The 27,734-nt window shown below is 40.5% G+C and overlaps 1 protein-coding gene and 1 long non-coding RNA gene across 26 annotated transcripts in view; one reads left to right on the top strand and one right to left on the bottom strand.

Moving 5' to 3' along the window:
• TTLL5 (tubulin tyrosine ligase like 5) overlaps positions 1-27,734 on the bottom strand; it is a 268,480-nt gene that overhangs the window by 221,162 nt on the left and 19,584 nt on the right. For 17 of the 19 annotated variants that reach the window (XR_014021375.1, XM_081289244.1, XM_081289238.1 and 14 more), the window contains exons 5-9: positions 27,496-27,602; positions 16,403-16,533; positions 9,206-9,288; positions 2,350-2,419; positions 1,784-1,868 (exon numbers count right to left, since the gene is read on the bottom strand). Coding sequence is in view for 18 of the 19 variants with exons in the window: in XM_081289244.1 (XP_081145370.1) it covers positions 1,784-1,868; positions 2,350-2,419; positions 9,206-9,288; positions 16,403-16,533; positions 27,496-27,602 (476 nt within the window). In the remaining variant the exon portion in view is untranslated. Of the gene's footprint in view, positions 1-1,783; positions 1,869-2,349; positions 2,420-9,205; positions 9,289-16,402; positions 16,534-27,495; positions 27,603-27,734 lie in introns of those variants that run through there. The other 2 variants (XM_081289242.1, XM_081289243.1) reach the window with 1 other exon arrangement.
• LOC308646401 overlaps positions 1-27,734 on the top strand; it is a 39,878-nt gene that overhangs the window by 1,907 nt on the left and 10,237 nt on the right. The window contains exons 3-5 of one of the 7 annotated variants that reach the window (XR_014021379.1): positions 1,923-2,004; positions 2,897-2,973; positions 23,827-23,992. This is a non-coding gene — a long non-coding RNA (uncharacterized lncRNA). Of the gene's footprint in view, positions 1-1,922; positions 2,005-2,896; positions 2,974-14,826; positions 15,563-23,826; positions 23,993-27,734 lie in introns of those variants that run through there. The other 6 variants (XR_014021381.1, XR_014021382.1, XR_014021377.1 and 3 more) reach the window with 6 other exon arrangements.

The following is a 27,734-nucleotide window of genomic DNA, read 5'->3' as shown; positions in this document are numbered from 1 at the left end:
TGTGGGTGAAATATTTCTGGAAATATTACGCAAAACACACTACTATGATACTTGAGAAACAGTGCATGTAAACAATCTTGATATTTTTTCTCTCTTGCAGAAATCCAACTTCTGGTAGGACACAGTTTACTTGTAGGACCAAGGAGACAGGTGGGGTGAGGATGAGTGCAGGAAGGAGAGTGGAGAAGCTCTTGAGAGAAGAGGGAGAGCTCAGAAGTCTCAAATTACAAAACTGAAATCGGGGATACCTTATATCCCTGAGTGGAAGTCAGGGGTATATTTTTACCTTCTTTTTTTCCTAGACAATATGGGATTGTGGCTCTTCAACCTAGTCTGTCTGACTATATTCAAATGTGAGAGCACACACATCTATAAATATTATAAAAAATGCCTTTCCTACAAAGACTTGATTAGAGCTACTAGTCAGCTCATGCTCAGATGTCTGGTCCAGGCATTTACCCAACTACTGGGAAATGTTTTAGTTTTCCCCCTTCTCCATTTTTAAGGGACGAAGAGGCCAGAACTATGGAATTCTGGTAGCCTCCCGTGTTTCCAGGGCTCAGGCTAATAAATCTTGAGTCAGGAATATGACAGAGCATATAAATGCTGTCATTGCCACCTAGAGGTAAAGGGCAGACATGTCTCAGCCAGCTAGGAGCTTTGGTTAGTCCCTGCCCCCTGCAACATGCCAAAGCCACTAGGCATAACAAGGATGCTAAATCTTAAGTTCTATGAGGGTAGAAACTGTACCTATTTTCTTTATCACCTGTACATAAATAGGCAGTCTTCTTTTATCTGTGCTATTTCCCATCTTCAAAATGTACTTTCCAAATACAGAAATGTGCACAGACTGTGATTTTCAGTTTGTCATGACTGCTGGCAGATGCAAACCGCATCCTAAACTGCTATGTCCTACAAAGTCAAGGCCACTGCACATAAGATGAACTTCAGGGCACTTTTTAAAGAAAAAAAAAAAAGTTTAAAAAAACAACAACTTTTGGTTTAAAAAAAAAGTTTTGTGGGAGGAAAGAACACAGCATAGCAAAGTCATGTACTTATTTTAAACTATTTATGGAAACACTACCACCTAGAAAATTCTGTAGATACAGGAAACAAAACTCCAAATTATTATAACTCATACTAATTTCGTAAGTCTCATTACCTTAAAACCTACAAGGCACCTGGAGAAAAAGAGATCACTGCAAAGTATGTAACTTGCATATTAAAGGGGGAAAGGCAGCATACCCCTGAAACTGAGAGCATGGGCAGTTCAGCAAATGGATTCCCCATCCCTGCTCCGCTACCACCCAGCAGGGAGATCTCAGAAAGGGCCTTACAAGTTCCCTCACTTCTCTAAGTCTCAATTTCCTCAACTGCAAAAAGCTATTAACTATAGGGTTGTTATCAGGATTAAAACAAACGCCTGATTTATGACAGGCAAATAAGTGTGGAATTTTATTTTTCTTTCTGGATATTCTGAAGAACAATGAGAAATTATCTTAATTATCTTAGTACCCTAGGGTCTTCCTAATAATCATCATTGGGAAAAAACATCCCGTGGCTTCCATCTCCACTGGGAATTGTGTGCATTTACACAAACTTTGTGTGGACATGCAAATGAGGCTGAAATGTATCAGGACTGCTTTCTGTTACTTGAAGTCTCCCAGGGTTAATTTCCTGAGTTGAACATAACAGAGAGAAACAGCCTGATCTTGGAAAGCTCTTTGATGGATCTATTTTATTATACCCACCTGACCCTTCCACTAAAAACAAAGTCTCTCACCTGGCCAGCCCCTCTTCATAGAGATAGATGACCAGAGGATCGTAGGAAGTCACAAGCACATAGAGGCGCACATCGAACTTGAAATCTAGAAAAAAGGTTGGATTCACAGAAAAAACAGTTCATTTGCTTTCTGCTACAGAATGAACAGGACAAGGTAACCAAGAACTATAAAAGAAAGACCACTCCTCCATGTGAAGCACACAGTGCCCACACCTTGCCTGGTGAGAATGAATAATAACTGTACTATAAATATAATGCTATAATATACATAGCATATATGTACATAAATAAATAGGCAGTTTTCATATATATGTATACACACACACACACACACACACACACACATATTGATTGATTGCCTTATAGCTTATAAAGCACTTTTTCTTATCGCACTTTATCTTCAGAATAATCCCTGGTAGTATGTAAGAAACCAGCCTCATCTCTGGAGCCATAGGTGCCAAGAATTTCATACTAGCTTTAAAAGATTTACTAGAGAAGACCATGAGAAGGTTAAAAAGTTTAGCAAGATCTAACCCAACCTAGGCAGGAGCTTAATCACAACTCACCGTCTATGAGCAGGGGGTTGTTAATGTAACGGGAGACCAGGATGTTCTCTTCCAGGGAAATCTGGTTTGGCTGTTGAGTAAAGAAAAAGAATGAAAGTGTACAAATGCTCAGGAATTCTAATTTATAATAAACTTTTTACCCTTTTAAAAAGTGATCATGTGGAAAACTAAAACTCTAGGAAAAGTTTTCCTCCAAAAATACCCACATATTCTTTTGGCCACATAACATACAACTTTTATAAACACTGTGGGTATTCAATTGCAAAGGAGAGAAAATAAATTTACATAGCACTTCTCACACAATAAATACAGCCTAAAGAGCTTTAAAGCTTTATATGCATGGTAAATAGCTACTTGCCAAGAAAATATCAGTTACTTAAAAAATAAATAAAAGCTTGCCTCTTTTAAAATGTAAAAGTACAATGATAATTTTAAAGCACAAGGACTATTTCTTTTCTTTCTTTTTTATTTGTACTGAAGATTGAACTTAAGAGCATTTTAACACTGAGCCACATCCTGGTCCTTTTTGTTATTTATTTTGAGACAGGGTCTTGCTAAGCTGTGGATGCTGGCCTCAAACTCACTATCCTCATGCCTCAGCCTCTCAAGTCACTGGGATTACAGGTGCGTGCCACTGCGCCAGGTGCACAAGGACTATTCTTAAGTGTAGACTTTCATTAAGTTGTTTAGAGAACTTACTATCCTTGCTGGATCCCAGCATTTCCTCTGTGAAATGCAATGAGTGTTTGCTTGATTTGGTGAATGGCACTTCCCAAGCAACTATGTGCAAAGACTGAGCTAGATCTTTAAAGATTTCTTTAATTAAAAACAAAAAGTTGTTTATATAATAGTGAGTGATGTTGAACACTGTGTGAGGCATTGAGGTTACAGTGATGAAGAAAATAGATACAATCTTGCCCTCACAGAACTTAAGACTCAGTACCTCTACCCCCAGAGTTTAAATACTGTATTACAATTATATTGCAGAGAGGTAGTGATATATTTAAATTAAAAGAACAAAAAGCAATAATTCTGTAAACACAATATATTGGGTTGTAAAGTGGACCAATCTGGCAGGACCACTCAGGGAAGGCTTGCCCTGGAAGAATAGGTGCAAGAAGTAAGAATAGGTGCAAGAAGTAAGTGAGTGGGCACAAGGTAGGGAGGAAAGGACGCCATCATGGGAAGATGGCATATACAAGGGTCAGCAGACAGGAGGGTAGGCAGATTCATGGGCCTGGAGCTTAGAAGACTAAACTGAGAAATAAACGAAGGGATGGTTAGACAACTAGGAGGGAGGGATCCCAGAGGCAAAAGCAAATAAGTTTGAACTCCTAGTAAGAGTCATTTAGATTGAACATGGTAGGAAGCAGGAACACTGGAGTCAAAGAGCAAGATCAAAATATGTCAAATAGAACAATTTCATGTGTAATTATATTAAGACAGAGAAGTCGGTTGCAAGTCAATCCATGCAGGACAAAAGAGCTCCAAAGGGAAGTGGCAATGATAATAATTACCATGATAACAACTACAGTAGTAGCTAACATTTGCAGAAACAATTAAAATTAGGTAAAAGTAGTAAGTATTTACTATGTGCCAACCTGTTCTAAATGTATCACACATATTATTTCATTCAATCCTCACACAACCCCATATTTTACAGATAAGGAAAGGATCAGAGAAGTTAGGGACCTGGCCCAAGTCACACAGCTAATAAGCAATAGAGCAGCATTGGAACCCAGACAGTCTGCTTCAGAGGTAGACTTTTAAGCACTACTCAATAGTCTGAGCCAAAATAATTATCCCCAAATTCAAAAATTTTTCTATGTCACAAAGCGTTTCCGATCCCAAATACTACTGTTGTTCATGAAATAAGGATAATTTTATAACCCACGACATTATTCACAACCACAGTGAGCAACCCTGGAGTAAGGATGATGAGTTTTCCTGCTGCTGCTGCCTCAAAGTCAGAAGGCAGCTTTCACATCCCATTTCTGTATATCATATGAACACAGTGACATCAGTACTGATTCACCCCTAGTGCAGTCAACCACCCAACCATTTCCTGATTTCCTTACATTTCTTGATCAGTTTCTCACAAGCACTATCTCCATTCTGAGTCATCTTACAGAAAAGAAGTGATGCAATCATTACACAAAGCAGTAATCTAAAGGCTGGGTTCCAAACCTTGAGTTAATCAATCTCAGCCGCCTTCCCCAGAGTAACACCTACAGGCCATAACAGACATATGACCTACTCACCAGTCCTCTGGACCAGAGAACACACTCCTAGGGTCTTCGTTTCCCATCATATCTACTTCCTCTCCTCCCATCCTCATTGTTCACATTGATCCATTTATCCATTCAGTTGAGCTTAGCATAAACCCTTCAGTTAACTAGGTAACTTTAATATTTGTTCTAATGTCTTTACCTCTTCTTTCTATCTGTATGAGGAATTAAATTTTAAGTTCTCAGAATAAAAGGATAGTTGGGACTGGTTTCTTTGGTAGTGTACATCGCAGAGGAACTAATGAAACATCCTCAAACCCACTTCCTTTTTATCAAACCCCAATTAACTCATATCAAATTATTTCAATTTTCAGCTAAAAATGTCCTTCCAAAATAGGCTAAAGCAGGAATCTGAATTGTTGGGGAAGTTGGAAACAGTCTTTTTTCCTCACTGGACCTTAAGATCAAAGTTCTCAGCATCTATTAAGTTACTACAGAGTAGTACAGGACAGGGATGAAGACTGAATATATACTCTGGAACTAGCTAGACTTGAGTTACCAACTTAACTCTACCACTTACTAAGACAGTAATAACCACCCCTCATGGGGTTCTTCATGAAGACTAGATGAGATTATATTTGGAAGGCACAATGGCAGGCACATGTTAAATATACAATCATTACTGCAAACTCAACGGTATCTGTGTGTTCTAACTACTAAATCCCACAGTCTACAGCACACACATGTGCCATTCTACTCAAAGCAGTACACTGACTTATAATAAAGATATTCAAGAATTAGAATTTCTCAGAATGTTTTAAGGAGCGACAGCACCTGGCAGGCAGCAGGCACTCTCTAAATACTTGTTAAATAATGAGAAAAAGAGGAAATAAGATTAAAAAAAATACAAACTAATAAAAATAAGAGAGTACCAATTTATATTCACACCTATAGGAGTGAAGAGGGTGACCTCACCCTCTTCCAACCCTTCAGGATCTCAGGGATTATATTAACACTACATTTACCATGGATAATGTGCCAGACAAGGATGATGGAATTGGATGTCCATAATCAAATTCATACCTTCATCAGAAAACACCAGGTCTTTCCCCTCCTTGAGCGGAATGTACTAAATTGGGAAAACATGGCATTTAGTCATGGTTACTGAGGGAGCTGAAGCAGACGTTTTGCTCCTTATGCTGCACTTGGGAGTTAAAGGGCATATCCTTAATAGGCCACGCCAGCCAACCAGCCAAGACGTGTCCATCACAGGAATCCACACTTGTCTCCTCAGTATTACATGAAAGTCCTGCTTTTCCTATCCTTTATCCTGTTCTACTTATGTTCCTAGTTGCTACTTGCAGATATTTTCCAAAAGGTTCTGACTACTACAGGAAAGCTGAAATAAGAGGCTCTTTCCCACCCGGGGGACGACAGGGGATGATGTTTCCATCTGGCTCTCAGGCCTAAATCTGTGCCTCCCCCGACAGTCCCTCGCCCACTCAGGAGTTGTGCACACAGACCCTTGTCTCAGCACACTCCCTCCCCTCAAATCTGAAAGGAAAGCAGGCAGCTTCCCTTGGAAAGAGTTACTTCATCCAGTTGGCTAATGGGTCACATATTCCATGGGAAAGGATCCAGGTATGGAAAAGAGGGGATGGGTAGGCCTTCTGGTAAGGGGAGAGAGAGGAGCATTAACTACATGGTTTGTAGGTCTGGGTAAAAGGTGATCAAGTTCCAGTTTGGGGGTGAAATGGGAATCTGTTCCCATTAGGTGTACTCGCTGCCAGCTCCCCTCCGGCCTGCTGGCACCCCCCCAGGCTTCTGTCTGGCACCTCCACTAAATACCTAAAAGAATCAGATTCATTCCAAAGCTTCACAGAGGGGGAGGGGCAAGACGAAGGGTCCTGCCAAGCGCTTTGATCTGTGCAGGGGGTCTCAAGGGATTCAGTCTGGTGAGGGGTGGGAGGGGGAAAGACTCAGAGCCTGCCAAGCCTGCATTCTCTAAAGACATGTCATTCCCTTTATGAGCCTAGGCATCAGTGAAGAGTAAGGACACGGGGCTCTTGGTCCCACCAAGGCAAGTTTAACTGTTCTATTCTTTATGATGTTAGCTTTAAAAGAACAAATCACTAGGGCAGAAGAGCATTCCAAAAGAAAAAAGTCCCAGAGGAGCTGGGAATAGATCCTATTCTTTTTGACTCATGTCTAAGAAAATAAAAAGCAAACTTGTACCATAGTTGACTTTCAATAGCAATTCCATTTGGCAGCAAAAACCCAAACCCAAACTAGCACCGTCTGAGATTCAAACAACACTGGAGCTCCTGGCGCAGAGCTAAAGGAGAGGCTGTGGGACAGGAGCCTTCACGCCAAGGTCAGAAAGACAAAAAAAGAAAGCCAAGGCATATGACCAGGTTTTAGGTCACATGAGTGCCAGGCTAAAATGTCTCCAGAGTGAGCCAGGTCAGGTAACAGGACTTATAGCTGGGGCCTGGCACTGAGTAGATGCTCTGTCAAAACCAGATTATGTATTTATTTAGCATGAAAGGTCTCACCACTATTGTTTACTGTATAGTTTTGAGTCCAGACTGAATCTGAGGATTTTCTAGAGTGAAAGACCCCTCTGAAAGTTTGTTTCTGCACACATAGGAAATGTGAAAAGATAACTGGGGAATTTAAGATGGAGTACTGGCCACACACACAATGTGTCTACCCCACCAACCCTCCCTTCCACTAGAAGGACAGAAGGATATTTTTAAAAGAATGAATTGATAACAAGACTAGAAAAAAGCTAAAGGAGCCAGAACAGACCAAAGTTTAAGGAAATCCTGAAAGATAGAAAGCAGATGGAATCAGGTTGAAAAAACAGCGGAAGAAGCCTGAGCCCAAAATACCAGAGGGGAGAGATTGTCCCAAGGAGGCCCCTGCAAAGCTCCAAGCTGGCAGCCAACAAACATGAAGAACGGGTGGCCAAGGAACAAGAATCACATAATTAATTCACAAACAGCACTGGCGGCCTTTTCCTATACCAAAAACAGCAGCTTTTGTCCAGAGGATGAAACCTACAGATGGTGCTTTCAGGAGAACATCTTTTGTGGGTGCAGGGGGTTCATGGAGGAGAGGAGAACTTGAGGTCATCCTATCCCCACAGAAGCAAAAGGTATGCAAAGCAAGCAAGGCAGCTCTAGGGGAGAGGGAACTCACCAAGATCTCTCCACAGCCCCTCAAGACTGCCCTGTTTTGGTGCAGGGAGAGGCACACCTTCGCCCACCCCTCAACCACATGCCCCTGAAGGGGAGCCTCACAGTCACCTTGCTTTGCCCTCACACAGAAAGCAGGCAGCTCTCGCCCAGGGAGGGGCAGCTAGGGAAAGAGTCCTGCAGGCCCAACACCTAAGGATCATTCAAATTAAGAAAATTTAACAGCAAGAAGAAAAACAAACTAAAAAAAATTCAAGAACAATCCTCAGAAAGACAGATGGTCAAACTGCATCCATTCAACAAAGGCAGGCTGTTAGTTACAAAGAAAAAAATCAGCATTTCTGGAAATTAACATGATAGCCAATATAAAAATACAATGGATAAATAAATAACAAAATGCATAGTGCTAAAACTGGTAACCCAGAAGATGGCAACGGAGAAGACAAAATACTAAAAATGAGAAAAAAAAAAATCTGATGTGAAGGAAAGACAGAGAATGCTTTGAAAAGGAGTTGCAAAAGTAGAGACAGACAATAAAAGGATAATTTCCCCCAAATTAAAAGAAAAACACTATTTTCAGAATGAAAGGGTCCACCAAATGTCCAGGAGGAAAAGTTAAAAAAGAAAATGCCTGGATTTAAATATAGGTTAAGTTTCAGAGTGTCAATGTGTTAAAGTCTGTTCCTATTAAACTTAAAATTTCTACTCAACTTATAAAGGAGAAAAACTGAATCATAATTACTGAAGAGAACATATATAACCCTTAAATATAAAAATAAAAACTAATCAAACTTAAGAGATTAAGTTACTAACTACTGTGGTTAAGTAGAGAGAGTGAGCATAGAGCTGGGAGTTTATTTATTCTATATAAGTATAAAGTTTTAAAACAACACTTAATGAGATTCTGCAAAGAATCAAGATACTGAAGGTACAGATACTTTTGAAACCTAATATGCACAAGGCTCTAGGTTCAATCCCCAGGATCACAAACAAAAAGAGAATAAGGAAGAAAAGCAGGAAGGGAGGAGGAAGGCGCAGCAGCGGCAAGGATGCCACACCCACGAAGGGTTAAGTGGCTGGATACCTCTGAAAGCAGGAACCCACCCCGCTGCTCCATTAAAGGTATGAGCTACCAACTTAGTGCTAAGGAAATAACATGACAATATGCTACTGAAAGCAGAAAAGAGAACTCTACTCTGCTGACCCGAAAAAAACAACAACAAAGGCTGCCTTTCCCTGTATTTGATCAAGTGACTTTTTAGCCCTGGTAGAGTATTCTGGCCCAGGAAGGTTACTGCCAGCAGGTGAGCAACAGCCAGCTCAGGCCACCCTCTGCTCACTTTTGAATGCAGATTTCAGGAGGAAACCTGGGCTCCTAAAGAGAAGGAACCACGTGAGTACTGGGTCTGCCATCTTCTGCATACTTACATTGTTGATCAGGTAGACGCCCCGCCCCCTAGAAGAGGCCACTGGTTTTACTATCCAAGGTCCCCGGTCCTTTGAATATGAATCTGCTCAAATATTGGGAGATAAAAAAAGGGGAGAGAGAAACAAAGAGAAAGAAGGAACATGAGTTTATTATCTTAAGTTTCCATAATGGTTATCTATTCAGGTACCCAAAGAAGCTTCCAAATTTCTAGCTGGAAGGCAGTAGCTAAAATTATCTATAATTTCGGACTAGCCTTAAAAAGTAAAATAGCCAGAAGGGGAGAAGGAGAGGAGGAGAAAAGAGGATAGCAAAATTACTCACATAATTATTTCTTCCACCATTTCCTCTCTTTCTTAAATAAGAGGATGAAAACAAGGCCAAACCTCTGTGTTGAGTCTATTACTGTCACTAACCACCTTTGGGAATCTGAAATTCTCTGTTAAACAAAGGACCTTTAGCAAACAGTGACAATGCAAGTCAAAAGTCAGATCTCCTGGTACAGTTACATTCCTCAAATAATTTCTCAAAGCTTTCAAAAAAATAATCCCCTTAAATAATCCCCTTGCATGCAAGTGCAAGGGGTGAGGACACACAATAATTCAAAGGTGGGTACAAGGAACCATTTGCTTCCGTCCTTCCCCAAGTTCACGTGTACACTTTAAACATCTTTGGGTCATGAGAAGAAAACAGACAATTGATAATAGGAATTCCAAAGGCTTGCACAGGGGTAGGGAGTGGGGGCAGATGGCTCTGTCTTCCACTTGGGGAATGTCAGAGGACATGGGGAGGAGAGGACTGAGGGTGCTGATGAGTTCTCATATCCCAGCCTAGAGAGAGGGGTGTACTAGCCCTCTCCAGTAGGGGCTGGGTGGCAGGGGGTGGCAGGGTGGGGGGCAGTGAAAGATGGAAATTAATGTGTTGTTGTTTCTTTATATTTTTCTTTCTGTGAAAGAGTAGACAGGAAAAGAATAGATTTGTTAAGAAATAAATAAACTTGCAAATAAATACAAGTGCTTCAGAGCAGATCACACAAAACTTCCTTTTTCAAAGTACCTCGGTTGCTTTACATCAGAGTATTACCATTTTATCTAGAACACAAGAGCATAATCCCAATAAAGTTCCCTAAAGTTTATGTTTCTCTGGTTTGAGTTATTAAAAGGCAAGTGCATCCCCCTGTGTGCTTATTCACAACTCTCCTCCCCCAAATAAGCACACCACTTCCCCGTGTCCTGAATGGGGCCTGCAGCAGGCAGCCTGCGCCAGCAATCCCAGGACAGCTTCCCTCTCTGGGTCACTTGCCAGCAACTACTGCCTCCTTTTCTTCCCTCTCCCTGCCAAATAGTCTCTTCGAGGCCTCCCAACAGGAACTTGAGTTTGTTAGTGCTACAAACCATTTCACCAGAAGAGAAGTCTCTGTCCACTTTCCCCACCTTCCCCTGCCTTTCCCTGTTGATGCAATTTAACAATATTAGAAAAAAACGTGTACCACACAGAATCTAAACCTCAGAGTTCTTCTTCCAGAACCAAATCCACTACTCGTTCTAGTCATACACATATGAAATGCTGTGTGTGTAAGATTATAGAATGCTGCATGATTGTAGCAAAAGATTAATTAAATATACTATATCACATCCATGGGAGGTCGGCAAACTGTTTGTAAAAAGCCAGGTGTAAACATTTTTGGGCCCTGTGGACCATGCACACTCTCTGGCACTGTAGCCTGAAAACAGCAAATATGTTAAAAAAAAAAAAAAAAAAAAAAGGATGTGGCTATGTGCCCATAAAACTTTATTTTGTACAAACTGAATTTCATACAATTTGCACATCAAAAATTTTGTTTTTCTTTTGATTTTTTTTCCCCGATCACTTCAAAGTGTAAAAATCACTCTTAGTTCAAGGGATGCCCCCCAAACAGGTGCACAACTGATCTGACTCAAGGGCTATAGTTTGCAGAAGCCTGATCTATAGAATATTAAACACGCAAAATGAGAACAGTATTAATTAACTGATACAGAATGATTGCAAAGATAGACTTGTCAGTGAAAAAAGCAAGATGCAAGACAATGTGAATTTTATGCTCCCCTCTGTTCACACACACAAACTATTTGCTAGTAAAAGCCAACAATGTCTCTAGAAGGACATGATTAGAGTTAGGGAGAACTAGGTGACTAAGGCACAGGAGGAGACAGGCTTTTCACTGATTGCTGTTTTATATATTTTATACCATGAATCTTTTAAAAATACAATTCATATAATTTTAAAGTCCCGCTATAGAAGACAGGTTTATAGTTAGAGAAGTCAAAAAGTCAAATCTCCGTAAAATGAGGCCAATGAGTCTATTTTTTATTGTGCCATTTCCCCCAGATTTTTGAGACAATGGACTGACTGAACACAGGACAAGCTTTTATTATTAAAGCAAAAATGTAAAAATTTTCTAAGCTTCGTTCGTTAATTCAATAGCTCTAATATCCAATTTGTGTCAATCAGTTTGCTAAGCAAGAGTCATATAGTAGTGGGCCTTTGTCCTCACAAAGATAGACTAGCAGAAGGACAGCCATGAAATAAGTAATTACAGTGACTCAGAGTGAAGAAGTGTCTGGTGCTACAAAAATGGAGACAGCATGCCCAAGGAGGGGAAGGTCCAGCCACATGCGAGTGTTCCACTTAACGTGTGTATAATCAATCTGCTTCATTACTGTCATGTTGCCAAAATTCTAAATATCAAAGACTTGTCTTCTATGCTGGGCTTTTCACCTTGGTTTGTGATATTTCTGAATAAGGATCAATTTATTTCACAAGTGCTAAAAATGTGAGCAGGAAGCAAGAAACATTCAAGGCAAAGGCAGAGCCCAGGACTAGATTGTCTGCCTGGATGAAGATGCTCTAGACAAGCTCTGTAGACTTTGCAGTGCCTTGCTGTCCTACAGGGGCAGCGTGCTCAACACAACAGAGAAATGAGGCAGGAGGAGAAAGATCCTTCTAACACCAGCTTTCCAAGTATATGACAACACAGGTAATTTGTGTAAACTGCCTACTCTGTTCTTTAATAAGGGGTTTCATCTGATTTTCTAAGACTTCTTATAACTCTATATAAAGTTATAATCTCAGAAATTTACTCACTGCTTTGAAATCCCAGGTATCTGTAATGAATTAGCTAATATCAAAATTTTGCACAGATATTAAAATCATTTCTCAGCCTCTTTTCTAACAAGAGATGGCCACAGAGCATAATTCTGGGGGAAGTTTGACTTTTTTTTACTGGTGTCAGCCCATCTTCTTTCTGCTTAAAAGCTACCCTTTAGGGCAAGTGGCTGGAGTTGGTCAGGTTCTTCAGGGTTATAGACCTTCAATTCTTCTAAACACCATACATAACTGGCAAGGGGAGGCAGGAGCCCGAGAAGGCCTGCAGTGTATTCCAATCCTGAGGCTCTAATTACTGGGAACACTTTAGGGAGTACCCAGGCTTCTACATCTCTGGACACAATGGCTGGTGTCTGGACTAGATCTCTGCAATGACAGATTAAGGTTTTCTCTTCTTAGGACAAAAACTTAAGTTCACAAGATCCCCTTGGTGATATCCCTAGTGTTCCTGGGCAACCCTCATGTTCAATCCTCATCAATTCTCATTCAAAGCCCCTACAGGAACCATTTCAATCCCTTTCTGCCCCTTGCAGAAACCCAAGCCCTCCTACAGGCCCTTCACTCTTGACACAACACCTCACAGTCCTCCTCAATAAGAAGCTGGGAATCCCTACCCTAACCCCACTCATCTGCTTTCCTCTCCCTCTAAAATTTTATCTGGACCAGCACGTGGCCTTCTTCCTTCCCTCCCATTAGGGAAGACACGCACCTCCTGCTCCACAGCTCACTCTTCTATTCAAGCTTCCCACAAACTCTTTCCTACTCCTCTAGACCTCTGTCCCTTGCTCCTCTTTCGTCTTTCTCTCCTCCTTGGTTCTCTGTGGGGGCTCTTCTTTCTTTTCTCTCTCTCTAGTAATTTCTTCCATCTGCAATCTTCAGAATCTATGTCTCTGGCCAAACTCAAAGTTGATTTAATGGCTTCCTGCAAAACATCACTACCTGTCTGCCTCACAGGCACTTCAAATCCATACCATGTGTACATTTAACCACCTCTTGCCCTGTAACCCCTCCTCCTTCATGTGCCTGGTTATGTCGCCTTGTTAAAGACTTAATGATCCTGTAAGGACCTGGGTTCAACCCACAACACCATCCAAAAAAAAAAAAAAACAAACCTTCATGATCTTGGCAGGACAGTAGCACAAGGCTGAAGTCCAGGCACTCTGGAGACTGGCAGGAGGACTGCTTGAGCCCAAAAGTTTGGGCCAGTCAGGGTAATTTGGCAATCCCCTAGCTTTCTCACACTCAACCTCTGAGGCATCCTAGGCCCTGCCTCACCCTCACAACTAACAAGCCTCACTATCCTCCACTCTCCCGCCACCCGGCTGCACAGTGGAGTCCACACACTGCCCATCTACATGGCCATGTCACCGCCACGGCTCTTAAAGCAAGTTCAGTCTGTTTAATTCCCTTCCTTCTCAAAAAATCTTCTACTGCCCATACTCAATTAAACACTAAGGCTCAGGAACACAAGAGTCATGGAAAAATGGAATTTCCAAGTGGAATATGCTAGATGGACACCAAAGGAAAAGAAGGGAACTTAAAAGAGACTAAACCAAAAATGTCTCCATGAAAGAGAAGGTGGTTTTCCCCTCTAATATTTAAAGTTGGCCACACAATCTGATGCTGTTGGATTTCTCTCAAATGGATTTTAGTGTAAAAGGCAACAGATGGTGGACAGGTGACACAGAATGCCTGGCATGCTGGGAAGACTGAAGCCAAGAAGATTCCTCTTTACTTCATGTCCTCCCGTCCTCTCTTCCGCAGGCATAGTATGTCTGCACCTGCGCTGTGGTCTTTGGGTGGCGACAACAGTGACTGGTTTGTACCAGGTATCAGGGAACCTCAACCACTTGCCTACACTTGGGAGTCTACATGTGGTAGCTTTGGGTCAGGACTTTAATAATGCTCCGTGTTCTAGTGACCTTCTGAACTCATGTTTGTTAAAAAGTAGAATACACATGAGTGTGACTGACAGGCTGGAGAAGCCCCTGCACTGAGAGCTCAGATTGTCAGCCACCCAAAGGCACCATCCCCTCACCTCCACAGAGTAGCAGGACTTCAGCAGAGTAAGAAAGACCAGGGAAGAAGGCTAGGGAGATTAAGACAAAATTTAGGCTATCATAGAGAATTACTCTGGACTTGTGGAATTCATATCTGGAACCATTTTATATTGTTGACATGTTAGCTGAAACATATTTGCACTGTCATGTTGGTTTACTTCATAATTTTTTACTTTTGTTACATAATAATATAATTAAACATAACATGAAATAGGAAATAATATTATACATATTTACTAAGCACCTATCAAGCAATCAAGCAAAAGTGATCCTCCTACCTCAACCTCCTGAGGAGCTCAAATTCAGGCATGCACCACTGTACCCAACAAAAAAATTACTGACTACAAATGCTCAGCTTTGAGTGCACTATAGCTGGAAACTCAACTTATTTATTTGGTGCGCTATATGACGCATTTCAGAGCCTTCTATGGGCCAACAGTGAACTGCCAGCCAATGGTCCCCACTGAAGTCACAAGTGGTATCAGAGTTCCTGACTGCTCTCTTCTTCCAAAGGATGAACACCCCATCAGATGACCCAATCAGACTGGCAAGCCCAACAGAAGAACCCAAAGCCAGGGAGACTAGGAAGAACTCTGTTACTCTCCGTACCACTTCCTCCATTCATAAAAGAGGAAGTCTCTCTTTTGGACTTATTGAGAAGAAACTTTCTGTTTGTCCTGTCTGTGTGTTTCCCCTGACGCTCCTCACAGAAGTGCCCTTTCTCCCTGGTCAAGCTGGGAGTGATCACTGCAGGTATGCCACCCAGGGTGTCTCGCAATGCAGCACCGGGATGGACAGATGGCATCTGAAGCTTGACCACCACAATTCCTACTTCCAGCATGTGCAAGCAGCAGAACTTAGGAGGAATTCCTTCCCAATATATACCTTTGTCTCCTTGTCTCTAAAACTCCCTCAGAGTAAAGGGATTTAAAGAAGTACCTAGTAGAAAGGCAATGTTCATCAAGTGTTAGCGACTATCATGTTGACTATTTAGTTTCTCTCCACAGACCTGCCTCAGACCTTCTTTGTATTTCTGTCTCTTCTGTGCATGAAGCCTACCCTTAAGAGTCAGGCTGTGGGGGCTGGGGATGTGGCTCAAGTGGTAGCGCGCTCGCCTGGCATGCGTGCGGCCCGGGTTCGATCCTCAGCACCACATACCAAGATGTTGTGCCCACTGAAAACTAAAAAAAATAAAGATTAAAAAATTCTCCCTCCCTCCCTCCCTCTCTCCCTCCCTCCCTCCTCTCTCTCTCTCTCTCTCTCTCTCTCTCTCTCTCTCTCTCTCTCTCTTTAAAAAAAAAAAAAAAAAAGAGTCAGGCTGTGCCCACAAGGAGGATCTGAAATAGCCCAGCTCTTCGGCCTGGGTCTAGGTAGATAACGTTACAATGAGGCAAAAGAAATAAGAAGCCAATTTTAGACCTGGATCTAGGTCAGATGTTCCTACATCATTTTACCAGTAATACAGTTCACATTTAAATCCCTATTTGACTTCCATGTGTACTTTTTTATCAGTCTGAATTCAAAGTAGAGAAGGTGGGTCTCACTGGTACTTCCAAAGCCTAACATCAAAAGATATATGATCTTGTACCTCAAAGAACATAAATCACACAAATCCAGAAATCAATGTGCTAAGAACAATGCTTAGATGGCAAAAGAAAAAGAGACCCCCAAAAAAGGAAGCATTGTGGTCCATATGCAAAAGCCTCAAGTGTCTACACAGACACTAACTCTCTTTGGTAAAGAGACAAGCAAAGTCCCAAGACACGGTACACCTATGACACCAATATGTCCTTACATACATTTACCAAGAGTAAATGTACAAGTGCACAATCAGAATAAAAACAGTTTTAAAGTTATCTCTGCAACTGTTTTACCAGAGAACCACAATTGTTTAAAGACTGAAAAGCCCCAGGTGGTTGACATCATGAGGTGTCTAGGGTAAATGTGCCCCAAGATCAGGCCCAGGGGTTGGGGCATTCTCAGCCAAGCACTTACTACAGAATTCCGCGTACTCAGCTGGCAAGAGGAAGGTCTGAGGGAGGATGTGGAAAGCCTTGAATCCATGCGTGTGCTGCATTCGAATGATGTTTTTGTACAGTCGGTCCTTCCGTGTTAGTTCATAAGACCTAAAAACCAGAAAAGTACTTCCATTTCAGTAAATTATGACTCAGAGGTTTGCCTATTATCACATTCAGAAGTGTTCATAGTTCATGGTTCTGTAGCATTACTACAGATATGTCCCAAATCTATCACTTTGTTAGGTTTATTAATCATTTTCATTAAATGAATTTTGCTGATCAGATTTATTCATTAAGATATAATTTATGACCAGGTGTGGTGGCAGACATTTGTAATCCTAGTGACTTGGGAGGCTGAGGCAGGAGGTTTACAAGTTTGAGGCCAGCCTGGGCAACTTAAACCCTCTCTGAGTGGTAGAACATTTGCCTAGCATATATGAGGCCCTGGGCTCCATCCCCAGTCCAACAACAACAAAAAAAAGAAGAAGAAAGAAGAAAGAAGAAAGAAAGAAGAAGAAGAAGAAGAAGAGGAGGAGGAGGAAAAGAAAGAGATATAATGTATGTACAATAAATTTACACATTTGGTATATAATTCTGAGTTTGAACAAACACGTACCATTAGATAACGATAATCAGAGTCAAGCTACAGAACAGTTCCAATACCCCAAAGTTGCCTCAAGTCCCTCTGCAGTCAATCCTTTTAGTCAGTGCCAGACCCTGGGCTCATGCTTTCTGTCCCTGTATTTTCACTTCTTCCAGAAAGTAAAATAAATAGAATTATATGCTACATATCCTTTCAAGACTAGCTTCTTTCCTATGCCCAGTTCCTTTTATTTTTAGAGAGAATCTTGCTAAGTTGTTGAGGCTAGCCTAGAACCGATGATCCTTCTGCCTCAGCCTCCCAAGTCACTGGGATAATAGGCATATGCCACTGTGCCAAAAAGTTTTTATAAGCTTTTATGTGAACATTTTCATTCTCTTAGGAGTGAGACTTCTAGGTAGTTTAGTTATCTACTGTATCAGTTATCTGTTGCTGCATAGTAACCCCAAAACATAGCAGCTTAAAATAACAATGTACATTTGTGATGTCACACAGTTTCTGTGGGCCAGGAATGTGGGATGATGAAGCTGGGTAGCTGTGCCTCAGTTGTCCAGTGTTGCAGTCATTGGCTTGATGGCAGACAGAGGAGCCACTTCCAAGATGACTCAATGGCACTATAGCTGGGACTTAGAGGCTGTTTTTGCTAAAAAGCAATGACTCTTCACTTGGGCCTGCAGGTGTCCAATAAGTAACTAAAAGCATGATAAAAGCCTCGTATCTCTGCCTTCATTCTGTATCTGTCTCCTTTGCTGCCTTGAACTTTGGGTCAGATTCCTGCTCAAATCTGCCCACAGACATGTTAATCACTTAAGAAGTAGCTGTCTAAAAACTGGTAATGCAAGGTTAATTTACCTAACCTCTCCATCCCATGCCAAGGGATGGAGAGGTTAGGTAAATTAAGAGCAACTAAAGTATTTTCAAGGTTCCAGGAACAGCAAATCTTGCAGGTAGATAACCATGATGGAAAAGAAGGCTGTCCCCCAGGTATTCCATGATGGGAATTGAGGTTGTCCCCCAAGTGGGAGCAATCATCTCGTCATGGGAACTGAACTGCTCCCTCAAGCAAGAAGGATGATTTCCCTGGAGCCAGCAGAATCCCTCAGAGCCTGACCTGAGAGAGAGATGAACCAGACCACAGTGTAACAAAGACTCCCTGAGTACACAAACTCCTTGCCCCCGCCACCCGCTGCTTCTGTCCTTCATGATATAGTCCTGAAGCTTTCGTCAGCACCCCAAAACCGGGATTAGGACAGAGGTCCCTGTTTCTTCCCGGTGTGGCCACTAAATAATAAATTCCTTTCTTGCTTCACCATGACTCTGAGAGGACACCCAGGGCAGCAGGTGGATGACTCTGATCTATTGGGACCTCTGGCTTAGATAACAGGGTGGCACTGGCTACTGGCAGGAGGCCTAGGTTTCTCCCTTCCCTATTTGAGCCCTCCACAGGCTGACCGCCTTCCTGACATGACAACTGGCTTCTCCCAGACCCAGTGATCCAAGAAAGAGGCTGCCTCTTATGACCTAGTCTCAGAATGACACACAGTCACTTCTGTCACATTCCATTCATTAGAGGCAAGTCACTAAGTCCAATTGACACTCAAGAACAGAAAGATTTAGCTCGACGTTTTGTGGCCGTGTCAAAGAATTCAAGGACACATTTTACAATCACCACATAAGTATATGTTTAACTTTCTAAGAAACTGCCAAATGGTTATTCTGAGGATATTGGAAAAACAAGCTCAGTCTTTCCTTCCATACTCTGAGATATAGAGGAAATACCAAAGTGTTTTTTCCTATTCTCCACTCTCAATTCAATACAATCACTCAACATTTCTGATACCAGATGTGCGGGGGATTTTCCCCACATACTACAGCAGACACTAGCTGGGTATCTGCTAATTCAGTTCTATGCTGATTCTATGTCCCTGGATATAGCAACAGACCCCACAGGTTGAGGTCCCAGCCCTACAGACTGCACTCAATTCCATGCTAGCTGCAAGCCCCAGGTTGTTTTATCTGTGCTTCTGATTGGCTATAGATCAGGATTCCCAAGCCCCTCTCCTTTGGATTTGATTAATTTATCAAGAGTGTGTCTAAGAACTCAGTGAAATACAGTCACTAGTTTTTAAAAGGGATAGCACAAAAAATAGAGATGAAGAGGGGCCCAGGGTGAGGGGTGGGCAGAGGAGCACTCCTCCACTCCCCTGCCGTTCCATCCTCTAGGATGTGTCCAGCTATCTGGAAGCTCTCCAAACCCAGGCTTTGGGACTTTACTGGAAGTTTTATTGGAAAGCCATTACTGATCAGATCATTGGTGATCAACTTAACCTTCAGCCCTTTGCTCCTTCCTGGAAATTGAGGAGCAGTCTGAAACTGCCAACTCTCTCTTTTTTGGGGGGGTGGGAGTGGGGGGGTTACCAGGTATTGAACTCAGGGACACCCAACCACTGAGCCATATCCCCAGCCCAATTTTGTATTTCTTTAGAGGTTTCTTTCAGGTTCTCACTGAGTTGCTTAGCACCTCTCACTGAGTTGCTTAGGCTGGCTTTGAACTTGCAATCCTCCTGCCTCAGCCTCTTGAGCCACTGCACCCGGCTAAAATTCCCAACTCTCTAACCATGCCTTGGGCTTCCTATGACCAATCCCCATCCTGAAGCTACTAGGGACTGCCAGTCACCATTCAATTCTTTAGCATACAAGAAGTATTTTAGGAATTGTACATTAAGAAATAAAGACTTAGATCAAATATATTTCAAAATATTCGTTATCCAAAGTAGTTGTACCATTTTGCATTCCCACTAGTGACATGTTAGTGTTCCAGTTGCAATGCATTCTGCCCAGCATTTGGTTTTGTGGTTTTAGAGAGGTTTTCTTGTTTTGTTTTTTAACTTTTTTTCTTTTTAGATGTTGATGGTCCTTTATTTTATTCATTTATTTGTATGTGGTGCTAAGAATTGAACCCAGTGCCTCACACATGCTGAGCAAGTGCTCTACCTCGGAGGCCCAGCCCCAGCCGCGTGTTTTGCTTTTTAGCCATTCTAATGGGTGAATATTGGTACTTATATGGTTTTAATTTGTATTCTAATGACTGAACTAACAAGGTACATGTATCTTCTTTTAAGTATCCATTCCAAGCTTTTGCCTATTTTGAAAAACAGATTGAGTGATTCGATTCTCTTGCCTCAGCCTCCCGAGTCTCTAAGATTACAGGTGTGAGCCACCATGCCTGGTTTTTATTAGTGAGTTTTAAGAATTCATTATATATTTGGATTCAAATTCTTTATCAGACGTGTTTTACAAAGATGTTCTCCAACCCATGGCGTGTTTTTCCATTTTAAGAGTTTTTTCAAAACGCAGATTTTTAATTTTGATGAAGTCCAATTTATCCATTTTTTTATTCTAAGTGCTAACTTTTCTTTTCTTCTAAGTTCTATTATTGTATCTTTGCATAACCCAGTCATAAAGATTTTCTATCTACACTTTTGTTTATATTTTAAAAAGTGCTTGGAGTAGGAGTACTGGCATTGAACCTAGAAGTGCTTTACTGCTGAACCACATCCTCAGTCTTTTTTTGTTGTTAATATTTTTTAGTTATACATGGGCCTAATATCTTTATTTGCTTATTTATTTTTATGTGGTGCTGAGGATTGAACCCAGTGCCTCACATGTGCAAGGCAAGCACTCTACCACTGAGCCACAACCCCAGCCCCATCCCCAGTCTTTTTTATTTTTAATTTTGAGACACGGTCTCTCTGAGTTGCTGAGGCTGACCTCTAAATTGCAATCTTCCTGCCTCAGCCTTCGAAGTCACTGGGATTACAGGTGCTGAATAACACTATACCCAGCAAATTTATGTTTTGTATTTAGGTCTATGATCCTTATTTCAAATGAGCTTTTTTGAAAATTGATTTATGAGTATAAAAATCTATTGTAAAACAGATTTCAAATACGAACACAAAAGACTGCATTTTTGACTCTTGAAAAATATACTCAAAATCTCATGTTATAAAAAACAAATTTGTAAAAGTAAGTCTAGTTTTATTAACAAAAATCTATGCCTATCCACTTCTACAAATCATTATGAAATATTTTAGAAATGCTGTGTGTTTTATTTTATTTAATTCAATCTCAATTCCCTAACAGCACAAAAATATGGTTTATTCAGATACTGAGGGAAAACTAACATACCAACTAACAATTTGCAAAATTAAAGCATTCTGGAAATTTTTATGCCACTGGTATCTATAGATGTAACTTAAGCAATATGCCCTGACCAAAAAAACTCTGAATTGCAAGTGAAGATGCAAAATGAGAAAATTCAAATACTGAAATACTAATTTCTAAGAAGTTTCATTAATTTATTCTTAGAAAAAAAGTTGAACATATTTGAAAAAAACAGGAAATAAGAATATAAAACTTGGTTACTTAATCCATATTTACTTGTTATATAACTATATGGAACTCATATCACAGCCAATACCAAGGGTTTGATATGTCCCTCCTACATAAGGCCCAAGAAGGACTTTAATTTTGCACTACAATAATCTTTGGTACAGTAAAGTCCTAAGTGAAGAGCCCCACTGAGAAATACATCATTGAGAGATGAATATAGAAGGTGTAAAAGTAGTTTTAAAAAGCAAAGATTTGATTGGGGTAAATATATCGAGGGTATACTTTTGGGTACTTCAAAAAAGGCATTAGCCTCAACTCAGAAGTCTACTTTAGAGTGGTCTCCACCCCCTCCACCACCACCCCACCACCCCACCATCCCACAGTGCTGGGGATCAAAACCAGATCTCATGCACACTAGGCAAGTGCTCTACTACCGAGCCACATCCCCAGCCTCCCCAACTGTAAAACCATGTAGGAACCTTTGTCATAACCATAAAAGTTTACTCCATCTATTTCTGAGTTCAAAATTTCTCACTGTGATTTCAAAGACTGCTTAGTCAAACCTAGGTATCACAAATACTTTTTTCCTTACCCATGTCTTCTTCGGAAATCTGGAGAACAGGCACTCAAATTTCAGTGTATAAAAGAATAACCGAGAGAACTCCTTAAAAATCTATGCCCTAGACCCTGCCTCAAAATATTGGAATGGAGCCCAGGATTCTGCACTTTAAACAAATCCTCCAGGTGATTCTGAGGCCCCCACACTACACCACTGGTTTAGTCTACAATAAGTTTCCAAACTTCTCTGAAATAAACAAACATATTGCTTTTTAGAAGATATAGATTTGTTGGTGGCAATTTTCTAGGGTTGTAAAGTATCTAGAAAATGATTCTTAGATACACACCTTCTCTGAAGATGATGATTTCCATGATCTATAGAGAGATCTGAGAATGTATCATTCTAAAACATACCCCAAGACAGTGTAATGAATCAGACATAAATTTCCTATGTACATATTGAATACACCACAGTGAATTTCAACATTGCATACATCCACAACACTGGGATCCTAATTAGAATATACTTCATGTTTGTATAAATATGTCAAAATAGACTTTACTGTCATGTATACCTAAAAAGAATAAAAATAGATTTGAAATTTTTTTTAAAGTACTCCAGGTAATTCTTATCATTAAAAAATTAGAAACAAAGAGCCAGAGGGTAAGGGGAAAAACAAAAACAAAAAAAAAACTTGTTCTCCTACAAATGCCCAATATTAGTGGTGTTCAGATGCTCTGCTTGGTACCTCCTCCATAGTTAGGAAACCATGTATCATATCCTCTCATGTTTAAATCAGTGTAACAGGTTCACTCGATGCTTTGACTATATCCCTTGCGACTTTGAAACTTACATGTTTTTTTTCCTTTCCCGCCCACCCCCACTTCTCCCCGACCTTCTCTCCCTGATCTTCTTTTCCCTAACCTTCTGCTTCCTGATCTTCTCCTCCCAGATTTTCTTTTCCCTGACCTTCTCCTCTCCAAACTTCTTTTCCCTGATCTTCTCCTTCCTGATCTCTCCTCCCTAATATTACTTTCTCTGAATCACCTCTTTAAAAAACCTCAGTTCCTGCTGATGGGAAGAATCACCACCTTTGGGACAGAGGTCCTCTGTGTTTATTTCTCATTTGCTAGCAAAGCAATAAACCTTCTTTTTCCTTTTTCTTAAAACCATGTCCTCTTTATTGGATTGGCATTGAAGACAAGGACCAAGCTTTCAGCAACATCAGCCTCTAGGATTCTTCATCACAAATTTTAAACTGTTCCCAAGAAACTGATGAATTGTAAATAATTTTAAAGTAAAAATATTAGCACGACACTTTTAAGTGTATTCAAGGAAATCCAAATAAAATAAAGATTCAATACCTCCCATAACAATTTTAAAATGCTATTAAAGAAAAAGCTCAGTGAAGTTGGTCAGTAATTTTTACTTTTTAAAATACACTTTTTCCTGAAGCTAACATACAGAAAAGGACACAAATTACAGGTGCGGCATGACAAATTTTAACAAAGTAGAAAAAACACCTATGTAGCTACCACTCACACTGAGTAGGGAACATATCCAGTCACCAGAAGCCTCCCTCTCTCTACCTAGGCAGCATCCAGTCTTCCACTCAGTTCTCCTAACAGAACATATTTAATGCTTGTCTTTACATTATACCATACTTTCTCTCTAGCAAATGTATACATTTTGAAATTAAGATCTCCTTTAATCATAAGGCTTTCTCTGGTTAAACACTAATCAGTGCCTAGAAAAGCTTGCAGTAAGATAAGAACCCTAAAAGAATGTGATAATGAAGGGAATGGAAAGCGGAAGAGGACTGGCCACTTCACTTATCTCCAACCTTTAGGTGAGGATCAAAGCAGAGTGACCTTGGTTGTAAAGCAGAAGAATGTGCTCATAAAACATCTGAGGAACTCCACCTGCACCCATCCTATGGATTCCCCCTGCTTACAAGCACCATGGGGCTGTCTTAGCCCAGCCTGTCTCCAAGGAGGAACGCATCAGCAATAAAATGTCCAGAATCTCTCCCTTGACTCCAAGTTCTTTCTTTAGGATCAGTAAATATGTGTGTGTGTCTGTGTGTGTGCAAGCATGTGTATGTATATGATTATCATTGCAAGTAATGTAGTATACATCAAAACACCCTAAATATTAAAAATTTTTAATTAAGTATATTACAGGTTGACCATCCTTAATCTAAAATCCAAAATGCTCCAAAATCTGAAATTGTTTGAATACCAACCTAGTACCCAAGTGGAAAATTCTACCATAAAACTGGCTCATACACAAAGTTTATTGTTAGCGTTGTTGTTGTTGTTGTTATTACTTAGGGTGCTGGAGATTAAACCCCAGGCCTTGCACATGCTAGGCAAGTGCTCTACTACTGAGTTACATCCCCAGACCAGTTACATCATGATTCAAAATATTGTATAAAATTACTTTTGGGCTATGTATGTTTATTTATGAAACAAATAAATTCTGTGTTTAAACTTGGGTACCATCCCCAAGATATAAAATAGAAATTTGTGCAAAACAATGAAACATTTAGGAACTGTCATAGATGGGGAGGAAGTCAAGGATACATGATGACTGTATGCTAACGTGAGATCCTTCAACAGAAAAAGAGTAGAAAAACTGGTAAAATAATAACATTTGTAGTACAGTCAATATAAGGTCCTTGCTTAGCCATCTTATTAAGTGACAGCCATCATTTTAAGGAAAAAGTTCAATTTCCCGCCCTTGGGTGGTTCTAAGAAAGGATCACCACTCCCTCACACCAACCCAACCTTTACCAACTGTATTAGGACCAGCCCGCCCAGCTCTGATTCCTGAGCATCCCCCATAAAAGTCCCAGAACTCAAGCCTGTTTTGCCTCTCTCTCCTGTAGAGAGATGGCCTTTATTTATCTGCTCTGACAAACTCGTGTATGTATCTCTGACTGGTCTCTGTCTTTCATTTCTTGCTTACCTGTCTCTCATTCCTCGCTTTCCCTAGGCCAGCTATTATCACAGGAAATTAAGTTAAAAAATATAGCAACTCTTTATAATATAATTCCAACTTTTCTGTAAGTCTAAGATTAAAGTTGAAAAGTTTTCTTAAGAAAGTACACAATATTTAATACTGCTAATAAAGTGCTTGAATTTCTCTTGCATGTGAGTTACAAGAATTTGTATTAAAACAGGAAGGATATAGCAAAAGTCACAAAATTACTGAAACTAGAAAATGAATTATAAATGTTGCCAAACTTCCAAGTATAAAGCATTCAAAGAGCAGTCAAGGAAAATATATGTTGGAATTTATATTACTGAGTCCAAATTGAGATGAAATTTGTACACAAGTACAGGAATACTCAAAAACTATTAAAATGATTAATATACTACTAATATGAATTAGGAATGCAGACTGTAGCACGGGCCATTTTAAAGATTGTTTAAAGACCTTTTTTAAACAGATGCATCTGCTCTACTTCAAGCATGCAATCACACATTTAGAAAACCAAGTCCAGGCACCAAGGAAGAAAATTAAAGGTTTAAATTATTTTCTGCCAATGAAGTTCAGACATAAATAAAAATGGAACTTACTGTGAAGACATACAATTATCCAAGACTATGAAGAAACCATCTGACAAGAGAGAGTACAGGCCAATATTTACACACATTGCATGCACAATAAAAGAACTGAAAAACCAAGAAACAGCTTCGTATCATGAAAATGAGGACAAAAGCACATGAGAGAACTGAAAATAAAACTGGTTTTATTTGGGGTACAAGCCCTGGAGATAAAATAAAATGTAACCACTGACCAAATAAAAACTTTCATTAGATCTGCATCTCTCCATTAGATCAGGGAGACTGGCTACCCTCTCCATCAGGCCACATATCTCTCCATGAATGCTGCTAGAATAAGGTAGGGTTGCAGCATTAACTTTCTTGTCCTTTCTCAGAGATGCACATTAATAAACTGTTCACATAAATACAGCTAACCCACAGGGTGCACACTAGGTGGCAGGCACCACCGTAAACACTTCACATCTTGATATATTAAATCCTCACAACCGTACATATTTGCCTGCCATTAGCACCTGCTTTTTACCAGTGAGGAAACTGATGCGCAGAGAGACCACTTGCCTAAGGTCACTTGGCAAATCTGGAATCTGAACCCAGATAGCTGGCTACAGAGCCTGTGCTTCTATCCACAAGGCATGTCTCTGGAGGCTGCCTTAACAAACACAACTGGAAAGAGCTTTCTATAGCAAAACAACGCAATTATTTGAATTTCTATTTAATTATATGTCAAAAAAAATCACAAAACAATCTGCCATTATAACTTGTTGACAACTAGATCATGGCATCTTTAATTGTGTTAAAAGCAAAGAAATGGAAACCACATCATGGAAGAATGTGTTATGCTATTGCTAGAATTAGACATTAATTATTTTGTACCTTTGTTTGGAACCCTGGACATTTTTACACCTATGGACAATGCATCATAGTAAGATACCAGATGAGCCATTCTTTTATAAAAGGGGAAGAGGAGATAAGAAAGGAGAACACACCCACCACAGGTGCTTTTGAGAAGCTCAATTTGGGGACTGCAGTTGTAGCTCAGTGGCAGAGAACTTGCCTAGCATGTGTGAGGCACTGGGTTCAATCCTCAGCCCCAAATAAAAATAAATAAATAAATAAATAGGGCTGGGGATGTGGCTCAAGCGGTAGCGCGCTCGCCTGGCATGCGTGCGGCCCGGGTTCGATCCTCAGCACCACATACCAACAAAGATGTTGTGTCCGCCGAGAAATAAAAAAAATTAAATAAATATTTAAAAAATTCTCTCTCTCTCTCCTCTCTCACTCTCTCTTAAAAAAAAAAAAATAAATAAATAAATAAATAAATAAAGATGAAGAAGCAGCAGCAGCAGCCGCAGCAGCTCAATTTGTGCACTCTCGCTCTCTCTCAGTGCGCGCTCTCTCTCACTCTCTCTGCCTCCTGAATGCCATGTGAACAGCCTTACTCCACCAGAAACTCACTACCATGATGTTAAGTTTATAAAATAAATCACAGGTTATCCAAAATAAATAAATAAATAAATAAGCAGCTTTCTCTTTTAAAACCACCTATGCCTCTACAGTCCTTGAATAGTGTCTGTACCTGCCCAGGGACTGATGTCCTAGACCAGATTTCCTTTCTTTTTTCTTTTTTTTTTTTTGATACTGGGGGTTGAACCCAGGAATGCTTTGCCACCAATGAGCTACATCCCTGGCTCTTTTTATTTTTTGAGACAGGATCTCACAAAGTTACTTAGGGCCTTACTAAGTTGGCTGGGGCTGGACTCAAACTTGTGATCCTCCTGCTTCAGCCTCCCAAGTCACTGGAATTACAGGCACACATGACCATGCCTGGCCAGTTTCTTTCTTTCTTTCTTTTTTTTTTTTTTTAAAGAATGTAACTATCTCTGCCAGCCACATTGTTCCAATGTCAACTACCTCTAAATGCAACAAAGCAGCTACAGGAGCTTTACCTGGGAAAGTGATTAACCTTTTGTGCTTCAGAGAGGGTGCGAAGTAAGAAGGGCTTCAGGTGGGATCCTGTCCACATCAAGTTATAGTCAGTGCTGCTTGGGTGAACCTGCGGGCAGACAGAAACATGGAAAAAAAAAATCCTTTCCAGGAAAAGCGATAGTAGGAAAGTCATATTGATTTTTATCTAAAGAGAATTCACAAGGTAACCCAATTAGTATGTGAGCATTGTAAGAAAAGA

Source organism: Spermophilus citellus (genome assembly GCF_964194105.1).
Source record: "Spermophilus citellus genome assembly, chromosome: 4".
NCBI lineage: Eukaryota > Metazoa > Chordata > Mammalia > Rodentia > Sciuridae > Spermophilus > Spermophilus citellus.
Note: the sequence above shows the minus strand (reverse complement) of the source record. Positions and strands in the feature narration are given on the sequence as shown.